The 17449-nt window shown below is 43.0% G+C and overlaps 1 protein-coding gene across 2 annotated transcripts in view; it reads right to left on the bottom strand.

Moving 5' to 3' along the window:
* pax5 (paired box 5) overlaps window positions 1–17449 on the bottom strand; it is a 48810-nt gene that overhangs the window by 15996 nt on the left and 15365 nt on the right. The window contains exons 3-7 of one of the 2 annotated variants that reach the window (XM_026360767.1): window positions 15338–15535; window positions 14576–14640; window positions 12379–12504; window positions 6710–6894; window positions 151–283 (exon numbers count right to left, since the gene is read on the bottom strand). In XM_026360767.1, the coding sequence (XP_026216552.1) occupies window positions 151–283; window positions 6710–6894; window positions 12379–12504; window positions 14576–14640; window positions 15338–15535 (707 nt within the window). The remainder of the gene's footprint in view (window positions 1–150; window positions 284–6709; window positions 6895–12378; window positions 12505–14575; window positions 14641–15337; window positions 15536–17449) is intronic. The other variant, XM_026360768.1, reaches the window with a different exon arrangement.

Here is a 17449-nt window from a genome sequence, read left to right as displayed (position 1 = left end):
TTTATTCTTTTTAACTTAACTAAGTGTAACAGGCTTTGTGATTTATTTACCTATGAACATACTGTGATGTGATGTGGCAGAGCTACAAAACATTTTCAGGACCACCATTATCTCTGACTAGTTCACTTATTAGTTGGACATCTTACTTACCTGGAACTAGTGAATAGGACTGTGGACCGGAAACACTGGCTCCTAACTCTCCTCCTGTTCCAGGATTGGCCAAACTGTTCTTCATCTCGTCCAGTCCGCCAGCAAGCGAGGCCATGGCTGAATAATCTGATGTCTGGTCGGAAACAGGATGTGGAGAAGGAACTTTAACAAATCAACCCATAAAAGCACCAATATGAATTCATTTTGTGATGCACCATGAACATTTAGCAGTGGAAGATGTTGATCAAACTGTTACATCCTCCTACATTTCCTCATAGCAGAGGCCAGCGAAGGTTTAGTCTGGACACACACACACATACAGAATCTCACGTACAGCTGAGAGTTTATTGATCTGTTTACAAAGACAGGGATTTACTGTACAACCAAGTCCAACAGTCTATAACTACAGAATCAGCCTGCTTTTTCTCTTCATCTCTCTCTCTTTCCCACACACATACTATATACTGTACACTCACACAAACACCGTGGCATCACAGAGACCATGGCTAACACAAAGCCTCTTGTCTCCCCAGATACCAACAACAATAACAACTGCGATCATCTCTGCACACGTACGCACAGACTCCCAATGCCCTTAACACACAGTCTACAGACGTTTCTAACCATACAGAAGATGGAAGTGACAAAGCAATTTCTGGTTGTTGTGCAGTTGCACTGATTTTATTCTCTCCGGGGACTCTTTTAAAAAACTAAAACTCTGATGCTGAAGCCTCAGTACATAATGTCAAAAAGAAATGAGGTAAGTATTACTTCAACCTACCTAGTTCTGCAGAAATTAATTTAGTTGAATACCAATTCTTTTCCTATTTGTCAATCAGATAATTTCTTTAATAAGAGAATGAAACACTGTAGGTGATCTTGATAAAATGAACGACAATTCATTCAAGCTCTTCACAAGCACAGCCTCCTTTGTGCACACCATAAAAATGGACCTTTATTGATCTTGTTGTAGTACTGACGTTGTTATGTTAAAGGTACAATAGTATCTAGCATGCAGGGATCCTGAAGGTTACATACAAATTTACATGTAGCCATTAAAGCATCCATATTAATAAAAGGATGCTGAAGATGTTTATATCCTAATATACTTTATACAGCTGCAAACATGAGGTTTTGTGCAGTTAACATTAGGACCAACTCTATTTAAAAAAAGCATCTGCACATACGTGCTGGTAATCTTAAGGGAGAGACACAGTAAAGTTTGCTTTAATTTTAATTAAAGACCAACATATTGTGCAGCAGGACAAGTTATTTTTAATGGTGAAACCTCTGCTCTTTTTACACTCACACTAAAATACTCCTGGGTCAGAAATAAGGACAGAAAGTACAGATTGACCACAATTTGTTTGTGCATAAATATGAAACTATGTTGTATTTCACAACGTAGATTATAACCTTTGCGTTAACGTTTGCAAATGCGGACAGATAATGAGTGCTTTTGAGAAGGCTTCTGTTCATATCATCTTGGTTTAGCATGTTCTTCCAGCCTTACACAATCTACACAGATGATAGATAGATGAATGGAAACTGCCCCCTCACCTGTGTCTGACCCCAACACGCAGCCACGAGCCGTTCATCCTCATCTCTTTGCCAGACCTGTGTTTGTGTGTGAGAGTGTGTAATTTAGAGTGATGGTACGCACTCTGATGAACAACTATATATATAAACTAACTATATAACAGAGCAAATGACCTGTCTGTTGACTATACTGTGTGTGTGTGTGAGTGTGTGTGTGTGTGTCCATGCATGTATTATGAACTAAACTGAAAATTTTAATGTTAAGGTTATCGCCAAAATGTAATTGTTTAGCTTCACTTTATATTATGCAGCTTTAGACACTTCAAAGTGATTGACAGATGAACGTAACAGAATGAATGTGAAAAAAAAATCTAACGTTTCAGATTAAAGAAACAAAAATAACAAATTATTGTAAAAAATGTTTATAAAGCAGAAAACTAGATGAAGTCCACCTGACCATGTGCTGAAGTGTCCCTGAACAAGACACTGAAACCCCGTTTGCTCCTCATAGAGAGTGGACGTAGGCAAAAATATGAATAAATATAAAGCATTTACATGATGTTTATGACTTACTGCATTATCTATAATTAGTGCTTCGTTACTTAAGGAACGTTCCACACTCCTGTGGTCCTTAGTTCAAGGCTATTTTGCTCACTTTCTACACCGTTCACGTCTGGTATTTGTGCACAAACTGCACAGATTAAATTTCTCACTTCTCTTCCCCTAATGGCTCCCATTCTGTGTGTGTGTGTGTGTGTGTGTGTGTGTACACTAACGACAGCAATCAGAATTTCCTTTAGGTGATGAGGTGAGAGTTTTGCACTGACCCTTTTAATGCCTCTGCATCTGTGTGTGCCTATGTGTGTGTGTGGAGGTGTAAGTGTAGGCGTGTGTTTGTGCTCACTGACCTCTTAAACACCCCTGTGCTCGTCAACACACAACACAACCACTGGACTGTGACCTGCCAAATAAGAGCTTACCCTGTACACCACACACATCTCTCTCTCTCTCTCTCTCTCTCTCTCTTTAGGCTTCAGACACATTTTTAAGCCCTCTTTTCTCTTTTAACCCTCACACATCACACCTAGTTTTTTTTTCACCCAATCATACATGCTGTCCCTGCACCCCGTCTCTTGGCCACTCTCCGTCTTATTATAATGGTGTCTAATGTGTCCATGTATCCATGTAGATGGAGGCCAGACAGCAGTGGCAGCAGTGAAGAAGGGGTCTGCCTTAGTAATTGGCCATGATGAAGTTTGGCCAGTGGGGTGACAGGCTCGCTAAGGAAGATGGATCATTCTCATTCGCCCCTGTAAATGTTGTCAATTCCACCGCTCATACAGCGCCATCAGCCCTCATCAAAGAGGAGGGACACAGCTGCAGGACCATGGAAGGGTTGGGGTTTGGGGGGTGGTGAATGCGGTGGTCGTAGTAGAGGAGGGGGACTTGTACAGGGTGGCAAAGGGTGTCGGGGGAGTTGGACATGGGGCAGGAAGTCAAAGCCGTAAAGAAGGATATGTTATGGTAAAACTGTGGACCAAATGTGGACACTATACAAGATCTTATTATTATTATTATTGGTATTTAACTTCCAGTGTTCCTCTGTTGTTAAAACATCAGAGCATTCAAACTAACAAGCTACAAACGACTGTACACTACATCTGTGAGGTCTTTTATGGGAGTTTTCACACTCACACACACAGCAGGTTGGTTTACCCACTCAGATATAGGATGGTAATGGTTTGGTCCAACACATCAATAACAGATGAGCCCTAATCGGACCTCTGACACAAACACACACACACACACACACACGGGTGCGCACCGGCCCTGTTGGCTGGCACCATTTGCATAATAGTATTTTGCGTTTCCTCCATTCTCCAAATAGCTCCAGATTTCTCCATCTCACCCTCTCCCTCCCTCCCTCCACAATTGTCTTGTGTACTCATGATAGGAAAAGGCCAGACTATAAACAAATACAATTCCCTTAGTGGCCCACAAACTGAGACAGGGATTGTGGGGAAGAAATTCATCGGCGCTCAAACTGAGCGTGGCAGCAGTGGGGAGGATACTGATTTCCAGAGCAGGAGGACCGAAACTTTGGGTGGAGGCAGTAAAAGTCCTGAAGTTTTGATGTTTAGGTTATTGAAATTAAATGTTTTTGATACATACTAACAATGCATCACCTTGTTGATGATATAGACAGAAGTGAAGGGTGTTAATAGGACAGTTATAAGAGTGCCAGTTTGCATTATGGGTCTGTCAGCCTCCTTTGACCAGTTAAATGACCTTTGTCCTTTATCAGGGGTCACCTTTAACCTCTGCTTCACAGAATACGAATTTCTTTATATTTTAGCGTCCCAGTATTGGCAAGGGGTAGGCATGTGGACCCAGGGCAGCGTGGGTGGGGACGCCGTTCACCCTGCTGATTTATCACCTGGGTAATAGGAGGTGATTGAAGGGAAATTCAAATGAACTCTCTCTGACAGGCACACATGCAGACACACATATGAGCGCGCACGCTCAAATTAATAGTGGGGCTTAATAGACTACAGGGAGGGGGGGAGTGCAAGCAGCGGGGGGAGATGAGATAAAAGGATGGCTTGTTAGGGAGGAAAGATAAATAGGTCTCAGACAAACAGGATAAAAGAGGTGGCAGATAAAATAAGATTTACTTTGTGAGAAACGTGAGCAATTTTATTTTTTATCTCTTCGAGCTGGATGAAGAAATAATGAATGAGGTTCGTGTTTCAGGGCAAGAAAGCCAAAAGATAATGAGAAACTTGAAATGACCACTGAAATTACAGTATATTAGTATACCATTGTAATATACTGTAGGCACCTGAAATTGAGCTCTGGTTCTCTTTTTCTTTTCTTTACCTTTCGCTGTCTTTCGCAAAGCCACACTCTCTATGAAAGGCATCCCCACTCACTGCAACAGCAGCAGCAGCAGCAGCAGCGGCACCAGTCCATCAGGCATCCTTTAGGAATGTCAGTCACAACACAGCGTGACCCTCCTTGACTATAACCTTAGTGCCGCCTCACACACACACATACATACCTCAGTCAGCCCACATACCACAGAGGCTGAGCTGTAGCTGTCAGTGTGTCAGTGTTAAGGGTATGACTGTCAATCATTCCCTCTGGGAAATGCAAGCTGGGAACAGGGTGATTGGTCAACTAGACAGGATGAGAGATGGGAGCAGAGGTAGAGAAGACTGATAGTGATGTAGATTTGTATGTGTGTGCCTGCATCTCTTTGTAATGCAGTTCCTAAAGCCAGTTTGACCCCAGTGCAACCCAGACCTTAAGGCTCCTATTACTGACCCTGACCCCGGTGGCTTGACCGGGCTCAGAGAGGAGACTGGCCTATGAATCGTGGGTATTATAGTCTTGAGTCGTAGTCTATAGAACTACTACAGCCAATCCCTGTCGACCTCTCGCCCTGTGTCACTCTACAGCCCATGTTGGTCAGAAGGAAGTGAATGGGCTTAAAAGCCAAACTCTGCCCTATAGGTCTAAGGCTGCAGCCTCTCTCTGGTTACATTTACTCCTACTCTACCATTAAGTGTTTGTCCTCCTGCCCTTGACATTGACTGAATAAATAAACATGAAGTAGGGACCTCTTTAAAGGTTGTGGAAGCAAATGTGCCGTTTTGAGACATTGGCAACATTTTTCCTTAATGTTGATCGGAGAGCTGCAGATTAGAAGACGTTTGAGAAGAGGTAGAGAGAATACAAATTCTAGCTTGCTGTCATTTTGTTATTCAGTGCACCGCTTACATCTGCCTATTCCACTCAGATTTACATTAACTTACCCCTGAGAGAGGCCGGGAGGTCAATTTAGATGCAACATTAGGATATGCAGGCACACCCTTTGCTGCTATTGTTTTCTCATCTTTTTTTTCTCACATGCAAACAACACGCACATATGCAACACATTTCCAGGATGCATCAGCATGCGAGCAGCTCCATCAGTATCCCTGAGCAGCAGGAAGTGAGGTCATAATGAGAGCCAGGTCAATATGCTCATTAACCCCTGCAGTGTGTCTAGATTATAGGAACATCAATAGGCCAGGCCTGACTGAGTGCCTGTTGCAGGCATCACAGTGTCAAGCCATCAGACTGCAGAAGCACGCAGCTGCCTGTCAAGTTAGCAGAGAATACTCAACTTGATGCAAACACTTGATGAGTGCAGTTGCAATATGACTGAATCCATCAAGATAGAAGTGAGATAGCAAGGCATAGCTAGCAGGACAAGAAGATAGCTTGAAGAAGAGACACGCAGTTCATCTGCTAATTCAATAAATCACTAAATCTTCCAGTTCTGCATCTATCGTCTATGTTAGTTGTTGTAATGACGCTTCTTTTACTCGCTGTTGTAGCAAATGTCTAAATCATGTGTTATCATATTTCTTTTATTTTTCTTTTCTGTCCTTTAAAACTCACTACACACCCAGTACTCTTTTCTTTACATTGAGTTTGGTTGAAAAGACTGAAGACTGCATGTCAGTGCTTCATGACACATTATGATGAAACGTATACATATACTTTAATTCCAGATCAGAAGACTGAATAACTTCCTAAAAGCTGTTGATAATGTAGCTTTTGTAGGGAATTATTATGAAGAAACATGTCACCCTAAAACACAGTGGCTCATTGGCACATCATTTAAGAAACGATGGATCTGTTTCACAGTTGATGAGTAATGATATAAGGTTTCTCCCTGGCAACGATGACAAGCTTGTTAACTTTACAGTTTACATAAATTACTATGATGAGAGTTACCAAAGGCTTGTTTATGAAATAGGGGGGGCAGCACAAGTGGATGTGTGCATGGCCAGAAGCATGCCCATGCAGCTAATACGGTTGCAAGGCTTTAGTTTATTGCAGCATCTCTGCTTCTGTCAGCCTGTATCTGCCCTGTACCTTCCTCTCACACCCTACTAAACGTTTTAACACATAACCTGTTCCCAAACTCAGCCTCAGCCCAGAGCCTGCATGGTGCCACGCCCCTTACCTTGCCAGAGTCAGGGCTCACATAGAGGTCAGAGCTGGGCTGGATTGGACAGGATGGCTGTCTGTCAAACAGGCGGTCCAATACCTCGATCTGCTGCGGTGAGAACAGCTCCCCTCTCATCTGCTTCCTGAGGAAGTCCCGGCCACTGTGGCTGTGCCCGTTGGCCAGTGGAGACTCCTGCAAACCTACAGACAGAAGGCAGGAGGAAGGATTGAGGTTAGATGGCCTGTAAACGGAGGAAATCTAAGGTAGAAATAGTGTGAAAGAAGAGGCTTAATGAGAGGGCTAAAAGAGGTGTTTGTGAGTCTGGTGTAAATGACCAAGGGAGAAAGCGAGACAGACGGAGACAGAAGAATGAAGGGAGGAGTGAAGGCTTGTTTTGATAAAATAAATCACTGAGGCTGATGTGCAGAGACAGTTTGAGTAAAGTATGGACTCAAATGAACTCCAGTGAGATGATTTAGGACTGAGTGACTTCATAGATTGTGGAGACTCAGAGAAAATGCTATACAAATGCAATCCATTACCAAGCACAGGCTCTCTCTCCTTCTTGATCTCGCAAAAGTACACTCTCGCCTCTCATATATACACACTTCTCTGTCTTTCTTGTTGTATCACCCATACACACCCAGACACACAAATATATATTGCTGTGGTATCAGTATTAGACTGTGAGCTCTCGTATCCTGCAGTTATTGCAAGGCTGAGGGACTGAACGAGACAATTATAAGAACTCTGAAGAGTCGCGGCCCACAAATGATTAGAAAAGAGAGAACGAGAGAAAAAGATAAAGAGAAAAAGGGGATGAGGGTGAAAATCCCCCACTATAGAGCCAATTCATTGCTCCAAACCGCTCCTGAGAGCCTATTTTAGTGCTGGGGGTCACTGTGTGTTTGGTGTGTATGTGTTAGAGTGTGTCCAGTTGCAGAGGTACTGATATGACAGACAGGTTGAGAGGGGGAAGGGGCTTCATATATATATATATATATATATATATATTTTATTTATTTTTTTCCATTTGGACTGAAAATACAGATCCATTTGCACCAGACTGGTTCTAAAGTAAAAACAAAGAGTGATGTATCAAGAAGAGAAAACAAAACAAAGGTTAAAGGGCATTTGTGAAAAAGATATTTACCCTCTGTTTTGCCACATTAATAATTCAAGTTCAGTTTTCTGATGGAGTTTTGTCCCACGTTACTCATCTGTTATGTCAGTATACTCGCAAAAGATTTGGAAACATCAAGGCTCTTGGTGTGCTTGGATGTATGCAGTGATATGTGGTTAGGGTTGGGATCAGATTAACGGGTTAGAGTCTACTGCTGAACCTTGGAATCTAACACTTTCCTAACACTTACAAATTATTGTGCATTGGATTCCTCACCTCACAGCTACTAATGATCGGTTTCATTGCAAAACATTCAGTCACAGTGATGGTTGGCAGTGTAGCATGTCTGCATCTTTCCCTAACCTAGAGACAGTAATGATTTAACATTGCACTTCTAATATAACATCACACTTATTCCATATTTTCCTTAATCTCTCACATGTTGCATCTTATTTAAACACAGTATTTGGTGAATGTATATAAATTCTTAAAAAGATTTCTAGGAAACCTCAAATCATAAGATAGTATCTCGCTGCTGACAATGAAACAAACTTTCACACAGTGCTGCGTAACTCACAAAACCTTGCCGTACCTTTTCAGTACACAAAACCTCTTTCACCCAGTCTTTCACAAACACACTTCTTGATCATAATCTCTCCTTCTCTCCTATAGTCGCACACACACATATACAGATGCAGGTAGCGCTGCGAGTGTATGGTCCAGGTCTCCGGTGACAGACCAATCGGGTAGAGATAAAGCCAGTGTGATGCTTTAGCCTGGTAACCCACAGCGACCCGTTTAATCCCACCGGCCAGTCCCCATGATGGAATTCAATTGATCAATCATGTAGCTCTGATGGCACCATTTCAGCCAGCTTATTGCTTTCTGCTTTCTCTCTGTGACACACACACACACACACACACAAATACACCCTGAAAGACTGACCCGAGCGGATGGAGGACCCACGAAGGATCAGAGAACGACAGAAAGCGAAGAGAACTGAACGTACTGTAATCGAGCAGTAAGAGCAAAGCTTTTACTTATGATAATCAATATTGTCCATTCATCATATGAATGAGTGTGTAGGTGTGCGCATGCTTGTATGTGTGAGCGTCACTTGGCGTGGATGTGGGTGTGGGTGGGTAGCTTGATATCCGGCTGGTCTCATTGTATCCATGGATGGGTAAAGAAACTCATTGCCGTGACGGGTTAAATCCTATTCACTGTCGGATACACACACACACACACACACACACACACACACACACACACACACACAGCTGCCTCTATCTCCGTGAGTTAGTCTCAGAAGGGAAGCGCTTCTCTTCCCTCTTTTTCAGAGCAGAACAAAACAAACAATGAGCCCTTATTGTTCTCTCCTTTCTGCCTTTTTCCTCTCTCTTCCGCCTTCTCTGTCTCTCTCTTTCACACTCTCACTCTCTCCCTCCCTCTTGATTCTTGATCCATCACCATCTCCGTCTGACGCTGCCTGCTGTTGCCATCTTTTCGAGAAATCAGGAAAAGTTTTTTTTATATATTATTATTAAATCCGAGTACCCCCGAGAGTTAGATGGGCTGTCACCTGTTCGTGAGCTTTGGTGCACGTTTTACAAGTGGGTAGAACAACAGCAGTGTGGATGTTTTTGCACTTAGATTATCATACTGATAAGACAAGGGTCGTAAGTCTGACCTCGCAGCCCCTGCCTGTGCATCAGTGTCTGAGTGTGTGTGTGTGTGTGTGTGTGTGTGTGTGTGTGTGCTCCATCTTAACTCCAGATCAAAGTTTTCTGCTGCGGGAGGCTCAGAGAAGAACTTGGGGTAGAAGGCGGAGCGCCACCCCCCTTCTCTCCTTCGTCCGCCATCTCTTTCTTTCTCCCAGCTTCTTTTATCTCGTAAGCTGCTGCATGTCACAGTGGATGCACAGGGGGGTGAGAGGTCAACTTGGCATTCTGGGTAAATGTCACTGACACTATTTCTTCTTTGTGAGAAAGGAGATTTTGTGCAATGACCATGTTTGATTTTTCTCCTAATGTATAGAACATTCTTCAGAAACGTTTCCTTCAGTAACTGGTCTGTTCTGCATCCCATATCTGATGCATTCAAACGTGCATGCTCACACACACCAGCCCTTTTGGCCCCACAAGTCAAGTTCTTCTATTCACTCCCATTCACCTACAATCTGGCCTTAGCCACCCCCACTTCCCCTTACTTTGGCTGGGGGGCACAGGTCACCACAGGTCTTAACAGCCACACACTCCTGCTGCTGGTACACACACATGCGGCTGAGCCTGCCTCCCTGTGTTCCCACTCACTTGCACAGCTGCGGTTGTTTCTATAGCAGAATTAGAAGTTTCCTGCGCATAAGGTCACAAACAGCACCGTATCACATTATCATGATAAGATCATGAGCAGTGGCTTGAACCAGGGGTAAATAAATCATTCTTTGCGCGCATGACTTTGTAAATCTGCCTCTTAATAGACATTTTTAAGACAGGTATTTCAAGAAAAGCACAAATGGCACTAACAACATTGACAAAAGCTAAGTTACTGTATATCAAAGTGTCTGTGGAAATCATTAAGGTGAGCCATGATACACTGTATAACAGCCGTGAAACAAAAACAACTTCATTGTAGTCAAATGCAAAAGAAATCGAATGTTTTGCTTGTATAATTAGTTTTGGTGAATTTGGACAAAAGGCCCAACATGTCATTGGTTAAAAAATAAATGAAGGCGTAAATGTTCTTGTCCAGTGCACTACATAGCATCAAGGACGCTTAGGTTCAGTGTAACTGTCTCATTAAAGTATATGTAACGTATTAAACTCCACAGACATACAGACAAAGTCAACAACGCTGTGTGATTGTTGGCCTTGTGTGGGTGACTTGAGCATGTTTATGTCTTTCTTCCTCTGCGTGTCTACAAATGTCTGTACAGACAAGCATATGGGTTCGAGTGTGTGTGTGTGTGTGTGAGAAAGTGGAATTATTGTGTGTTAGTGTTTGTGTTTGTCTGTCCATGTCAGTGCATGCTGTTCCCCCGTCACCCCTTGCTGTGTGTGTGTGTCATTATCCAGCGGGGGCTGCTCTAATGGAAGCTGTGATTAGCAATGCTGTTAATTAGACCACAGAGCCAACCGCGCAGACCTCTGCCACGGCAACGCTGCAGATAAAGCGCGCAAGCAGAAACGTGATGCCGAGCGAGCGACACAAAGCCTGAATGACACTTTCTGGGTGCTTCAGTGAAACGTGAAGTGATACAATGGTTTTTAGTGTGAATTATGAAACACAAAGTCCAGTTATGATCAAACAGCAGGCAGACCACACATGTAAGCACATGGTGTAACACATCATGCACATAAAGAACAAAGCGAAACAATATTGCTGCTAATTAGATTACAGAAGCTTCTACTTCAACCACAGAGTCTTTGCCACACACATTAGAGCACGCATAATAGTAAGGGATACATTTGTGTAAGTGCATAATGACTCACTGTTGTCTATGGCTTTATATAAAAAGTAAACGCTTGATAAAAAAAGATGCAGATGAAATTTTGGCCTGTTAGAGTAAGAAAAGTGAAGCTGTGACTAATGACTTGAACAGTGACGCCACTTAGCCAATAGATAATAATAAGCAAAGACCAAAAAAGACCTATCAAAGTCATCATTAGTTATATAAGTTAAGTTGAAATGACCAAATAATGCCTCTCAAACCTCAAGCACATGAAAACCATGTGGAAAAGCTGTGGCAATGTGTCCTTTTTTCATTTCTAGATTTTAAATCTCAAAGTCAAAGCACAGAAGATAACCTGATACTATATGGTGTGTTTGTGTGTGTGTGTGTGTGTGTGTCGGGTCTAAAGTCTTTGTGCTCTGCTGATGGGTAAAGTGGTCCAAATCTGAACATATCAGAATGATCAGGGTGCACCTGGGATTCATCCTGGGACCTGCTGGAATGTTTTTAACTCATCAGCAGTGGGAAAAGGACCCCATAGTGTATCCGTATGTGTGTCTGAGCGAGCGAGTGCGAGAGAAATAGCCCCCAGTGGCGTTCTGTCACCTCCCCTCGCTCCGACATCTGGTCCTGTCTCATTTACCGTAGGAGACTGCGTGATGACTTTTTAATGCCACTGACACACTCACAACACACACACACACACACACACACACACACCTACACAAATATATACATAAAGTAGTTGTGAGAACCCCCTTATGTGCACAAACAAGCTCACGCCTCTGTTAACAAGCCTGCAGCATTGATCCAGTGTGACAGTGTATATGATCAATAGTGCATGAATCAACTGACTTCCTGAGGAAGCACTGTAAACAAACAGGGGTTTCTAAATGAAGATGTCTGGTTTTGACCTCTCAAATTGCACATGAAGACACATACACATACATCTATTAAGATCCTGATGTGCTGGGGGCGTCAAGCTTCATGTGCACATGAATATGCAACTAATGTGAGAAGTCCTGCATATTTGGAAACACGCTGTTTACACTGAATAGTGTGATTTATGCGGAAATGCAAAAACTCTCCCAGACATATACTCGTACTCACCTTCGTCCCTCTTCCTCTTCCCCACATCAGCAGCTGAACTGATACCCAGAATGCCACTGATAGAGTACGAGGAGCCGGCCGAGTCGCTGGTCACTGCTGAGACCTGTGTGGCAGCTGCGGATGTTGCTGCAGACAAATCACATGACAGGACAAGCAGTTTGAGTAAGGCATTACCAAGGTAAAAGATAATGATGAATCACATCTTTACAGTAAGTATGAGTCATTTTTGACTTTTATTTTCTCAAAGACCATTTGAGAAAGTCTATCACATCATTTCAGAAATACTAATAAGTCTATTTGACAATCGAGTGACTCAGAGATGGAGCAGTGATTTCAGTTTCACCCATCTGAACTTTGTTTAATCTTCTGTTTGGTATATTTTATGTAAAAAAAAAAAAGTCCAGCATAATCGATTCTAATGAAACTAGAGCACCTGTAAACAGCAGCATTGAAAACCACCAAACTGCAGCTTTTTAGTGAGTTTTTAGGGAACGTAGCTTAGACTTTAGGAGCATAACAGATGTGTTGTTCTATACATTTAGTGACGTAACTCTGAGATATAAAGAAACAAAGCTTCAAGATCAACTGCAGCTCATATGATAACATGTAACAGCTAAACTTCATCAACATGAAATAAGTTGTGTACAATGTTGTTGCATATGTAATATTAATTCACTGACTTTCAAAAACGACTACTATAAACTGTACGCGTTCTGTTTGAGCTGTATGTGAGGTTGTGAGCCATTTTCCACATTTCCACTTATTGTTTTGCGGCTTTCGCTTGAGGAGCAACAGTTTGTGAAACCATCAGAGCCAAAGATTTGGAACAAAAAACTCTGGGTGAAAGCTGCATCATTTAAATCCTATCCTATTTACTCACTCCATAAACAGATGCACTTTAATCCTCTAAAACTTTGCCGGCTATACAGAAAAAAAAATTTGTATAAACCCAGAAAAAAAGCCCACTAAGGACAGGGGTCTGTCTGTGTTTTGCTCCTCATTGTCTCTCCCTCTAATCTTCCCCCTGGAGGAGACAAGTTCCTCGCTGGGTGACACAGCGACATACTTGTCATCGCTTCAGTGACACACACCCACACACACAACCTGCCGCCTCCTGACACGGACACGAACGCACACACCGAAACGTACAGTCACTCACTCCTCCTTGGTCCCTTATCTGTGCCCCTGTATGCGGACGTGCGGCTGAGTGACAGTATGGTATCCCAAGAGGGACAGAAAGGTGTGGAGACAGACATCCTAATCCTCTCTCCCAGCAGACCCCCAAACACAGAAAGACGAGACCGAAAAGGGAATAAAAAAAAAAGAAAGAAAGAAAGACGACAAACCAAAGGATCAAGGTCCCTTCCAGCCGTTACTCCACTAACGACAAGGAGAGTTTAATGAATGCATATCCCTCCTTTTCCCATCACTTGATTTAGCACTTCAATTATCTGATTTTCCTTTCTCTTTCTTTTCACTCCTTTTTTTATCAGAACGCAACGCTTTTATTCTGCAAATCCAAATGTTCAATTTTCCGCCTGGGAGTGGGACACATTTATCTGTGTAATCTGTAAACGTGCATGTGAGTCTATGCGTGAGTGTGTGAGTGTGTGTGTGTGTGTGTCTGTGTGTGTGTGTGCCTGCTTCTAGGTGTGCGTGCACGTATGTGTTCAAAAGGCAGGAGTGAGGGAGCAGTGTGTGTGAAATTAATTTAGATTAATAGACAAAGTGCGATTATGAAGATATGAGAGACACCGAAACACAATCCACTGCAGGGCAAAGCGAGGGAGGAGAGAGCGAGAGGGAGGGAGACGGGCTCTCGTGTTTATTTGTAGATACTCATCAAATAAAAAGTAATAATGTGTCAGTCATAGTTGTAATAGATGAACTGCTTCATTCTATAACATGATCATAAATTACGCGATAAATCTGAACAAAGATTGATGGTTCATCATCAAGTTCATTTCACCTTTTTTAATGAGATTGGACATGAGAACTATTAAAAGTTATTGGGACTCGCATAATTGTGTCAGTCGTCACTTCAGAATTGCTGAATCCTAAAGACAGAGTCACACACAACGGGCGCAGAGCCTGTTTCGTCGCACCGGACTGCGCTCCCGAGAGAGTCGTACAAAAATGTCTCTCGTGTAAAATTTGCTTTGACAGGTTGAGACAGGATTTTATAGCTGTGACCTACCTAAGTTGTGAGCTGACACTGAGCCTGTTTGGCCAGGCTGCTGCTGAACCTTAGTCCGAATGATCCTGCAGGAGGAAAGAGGAGATATTAGTGTGTATGAAGTGGTCGTTTCGTGTGTGTGTGTGTGTATGAAAGAGAGAGAGAGAGAGAGAGAGAGCGGGTTCTGAGTGACAGAGAGAACATGACCATCGTGGGAGCAAAAACTGTGTGTGTGTGTGTGTGTGTGTGTGTGTGTGTGTGTGTGTGTGTGTGTGTGTGTGTGTGAAGTGGCTAAGGCAGGCTGACATGGCAGAGGGGCCTCACACTTCCTGCTTGGCTGCTCATGCAAGCCTTTTCTTCCTCTTTCCTTTCCTTTTCTTTTTCCTTTCCTCCCGTTTTCCTCTCCTTTCCTTTCCTTCCTTTCACTTTCTTTCCTTCTCTTTTGTGCGCATTCTCTTTCCTTAGCGCTGCACACCTTCTTTCCCTTTTGTCTGCCTCTTTTGCTCACTCCTTCTCTCTCTTATTTCGCTATCCCTCCCTCTCTCTATGCCTCTGTGCTCAGGGGAAAGGGTTGTCATTGTACCATCGTGTTGAACCACTGAGCTGCAGCCACTTCATACATATGGAGACTAGGGCCTCTTTGCTATTCTCTTTTCCACTCCTGGTTACACACACACAAGCTCACACAGTATCATATTGCTCTGTGCTCTACCTACACTCTGTAACTGTTGCTATAAGTTGATACTCAAACACAGACAGATTGCTCCACCTGTACATCAGTACCTGTTGATGGAACTGACGCTGGGGACACTGTCGTTGTCGCACACTCTCTCGGCCAGGAGCCTGTCCCGGATCTCCCAGGCAAACATGGTGGGGTTTTGGCGTTTGTAGTCGGCAATCTTGTCGACCACTTTGGGTGTAGCAACCTTTGGTTTGGATCCCCCGATTACCCCGGGGCGGATACTGCCCGTTTCATAGTACCTGCCGATGAAAGCATTGAGGCTCACGTTGGACACATGGAGAAATCATCAATTCCACTTTCACAGGGTTTTTTAAAACTGGATAAAATGTGCATTATTATGTTGATTTTAAACGTTATAAAGATAAAAAATGAATGAAGAACAATACCTCATTGAACTATAATGTTTAATGAGGTTGAACATTATAGTTTTATCTGTGTGAACTGAACTAACAATATCCTTAAATAGTTTAACCTTCAGTATTAATGTGGACAAATTAGTTTAGCTGTTTTTAAAAACGTTTTATTGGCGGCCATCCCGTGCTATGTGGCATTCAGTCACATTCAAGCCATTTATTTCTACCAAAAAATCTAAAAATGGATGTACACAGAGGATTGAGCTACATCAGAGTTTGGCTTTGAAGAAAACACCTGAAAACCACTTGTATAAAAAATATTGTGATCCTGGAGACCTGAGACACATGTAAGAGATAGATGCTGCTGTCTTTGGCATTAAAGCACTGGATTATTTATGCTAGTTACATAATGGACTCAGTCCTGTGAAGAAGCCCCTTACTCTATGTCTTTACAGTATTAAATTCCCTCTGTCCCTCCACAGCAACACAGGCTGAGGAAACATCACGAATAAGACAAAACTTTTTGTCAGCGCACGTTAACTCAGACTGCAGAAGCTTCATATTAGCCTCAATTACATATCAGAATACACTAATGGAGAATTATTTCACAGCCAGGGGGAGCGATTAAAGCAACTCACTGTAAGTACAGTGAGCACACACTGTATGGGCGTGTGAGTATCGTAATATGGAGAGGGACATAAACCACTGTATCTGGTTGAGTCAGTTGATTGGTGTCTGCCTCTGTTCTCTTTGGTCTTTTTAGTATCATTTTCTTTTTTCTATGACTTTGTTTGCAACTTTTTTGTGTGTTTTCTAGTTTGTTGCGACAGAGGTTTCTGAAGAGAAAGGGGATTTAATCCTTACGTTGCACTCTTCAGAAGTCGCTGGACATAACTGCGTCTGCTCAATCACTTAAAGTAAATGCACTGCACTCAAACACCTGCTAAATAAATATTTCTAACGCCTGACTCGACATGTGACCGCGCCTGTTGTTTTCAGCTGCAATTTCACATTGTGATACACACAGAAAGATAAGACGGCGGTGGCACCGATACACACACACACACACACACACACACACACACACACACACACACACAATAATGCAAAACATACACACACATCGCAGATTCGGGGCATTTCATGTCCACCATGGCCATTTCATGAATGTATTTGCATGCAGAAGGGGCATGGGGGCAGGGGGTGGGAGGACAGCAAATGTGCTACACAGCTTGCAGAAAAGGGGGGATGCTGTGTATGGATGCAAGCTGTCAGTCAGTCTTAAACCTGTTCTCTCTCTTGCTCCCTCTATTTCTGTCTCTCTCTCTCTCTCCACTGCTGTACGGTAGAGTAATCCCTTCCGTGAAGATGTGTGTCTCCGTAAACGTGCGTTTCCTTGTCTTTGCCGCTGTGTGTGCGTGTGTTGCACACGTGTGGGTGCGCTGCCCGTTTTGACTATTCACAGCTGGAGTATAAACACAGCTAAAGGAAAACAATCTATTTTCAAATGGAAAACTATTTAAATTATTCACAGCTGAATCATTGGTGAATAAATGAGCGTGGTTATTGATATCCACAATAAACGTACACACACACACACACACACACAGGGTGGTAGAGTTGGTGTTTTTGTTCTGCTGGCACCAGAGAGACAGAGGGGAGAGGATAAAACAACCCTCCCTCCTCCCATCCCTCGATCCCCTCTCTACCCCCCCCCCACCCAACCCACCCCTCTCACGGTAACGCTTCAGTGAGTTGAACGGCCAGGACAGGGGGGAGAGAAAGAAAGAGAGGGAGAGA

This window comes from Anabas testudineus, chromosome 1 (assembly GCF_900324465.2).
Source record: "Anabas testudineus chromosome 1, fAnaTes1.2, whole genome shotgun sequence".
Lineage (NCBI taxonomy): Eukaryota > Metazoa > Chordata > Actinopteri > Anabantiformes > Anabantidae > Anabas > Anabas testudineus.
The sequence above is the reverse complement of the archived record's forward strand: the minus strand, read 5'-3'. Positions and strand labels throughout refer to the sequence as shown.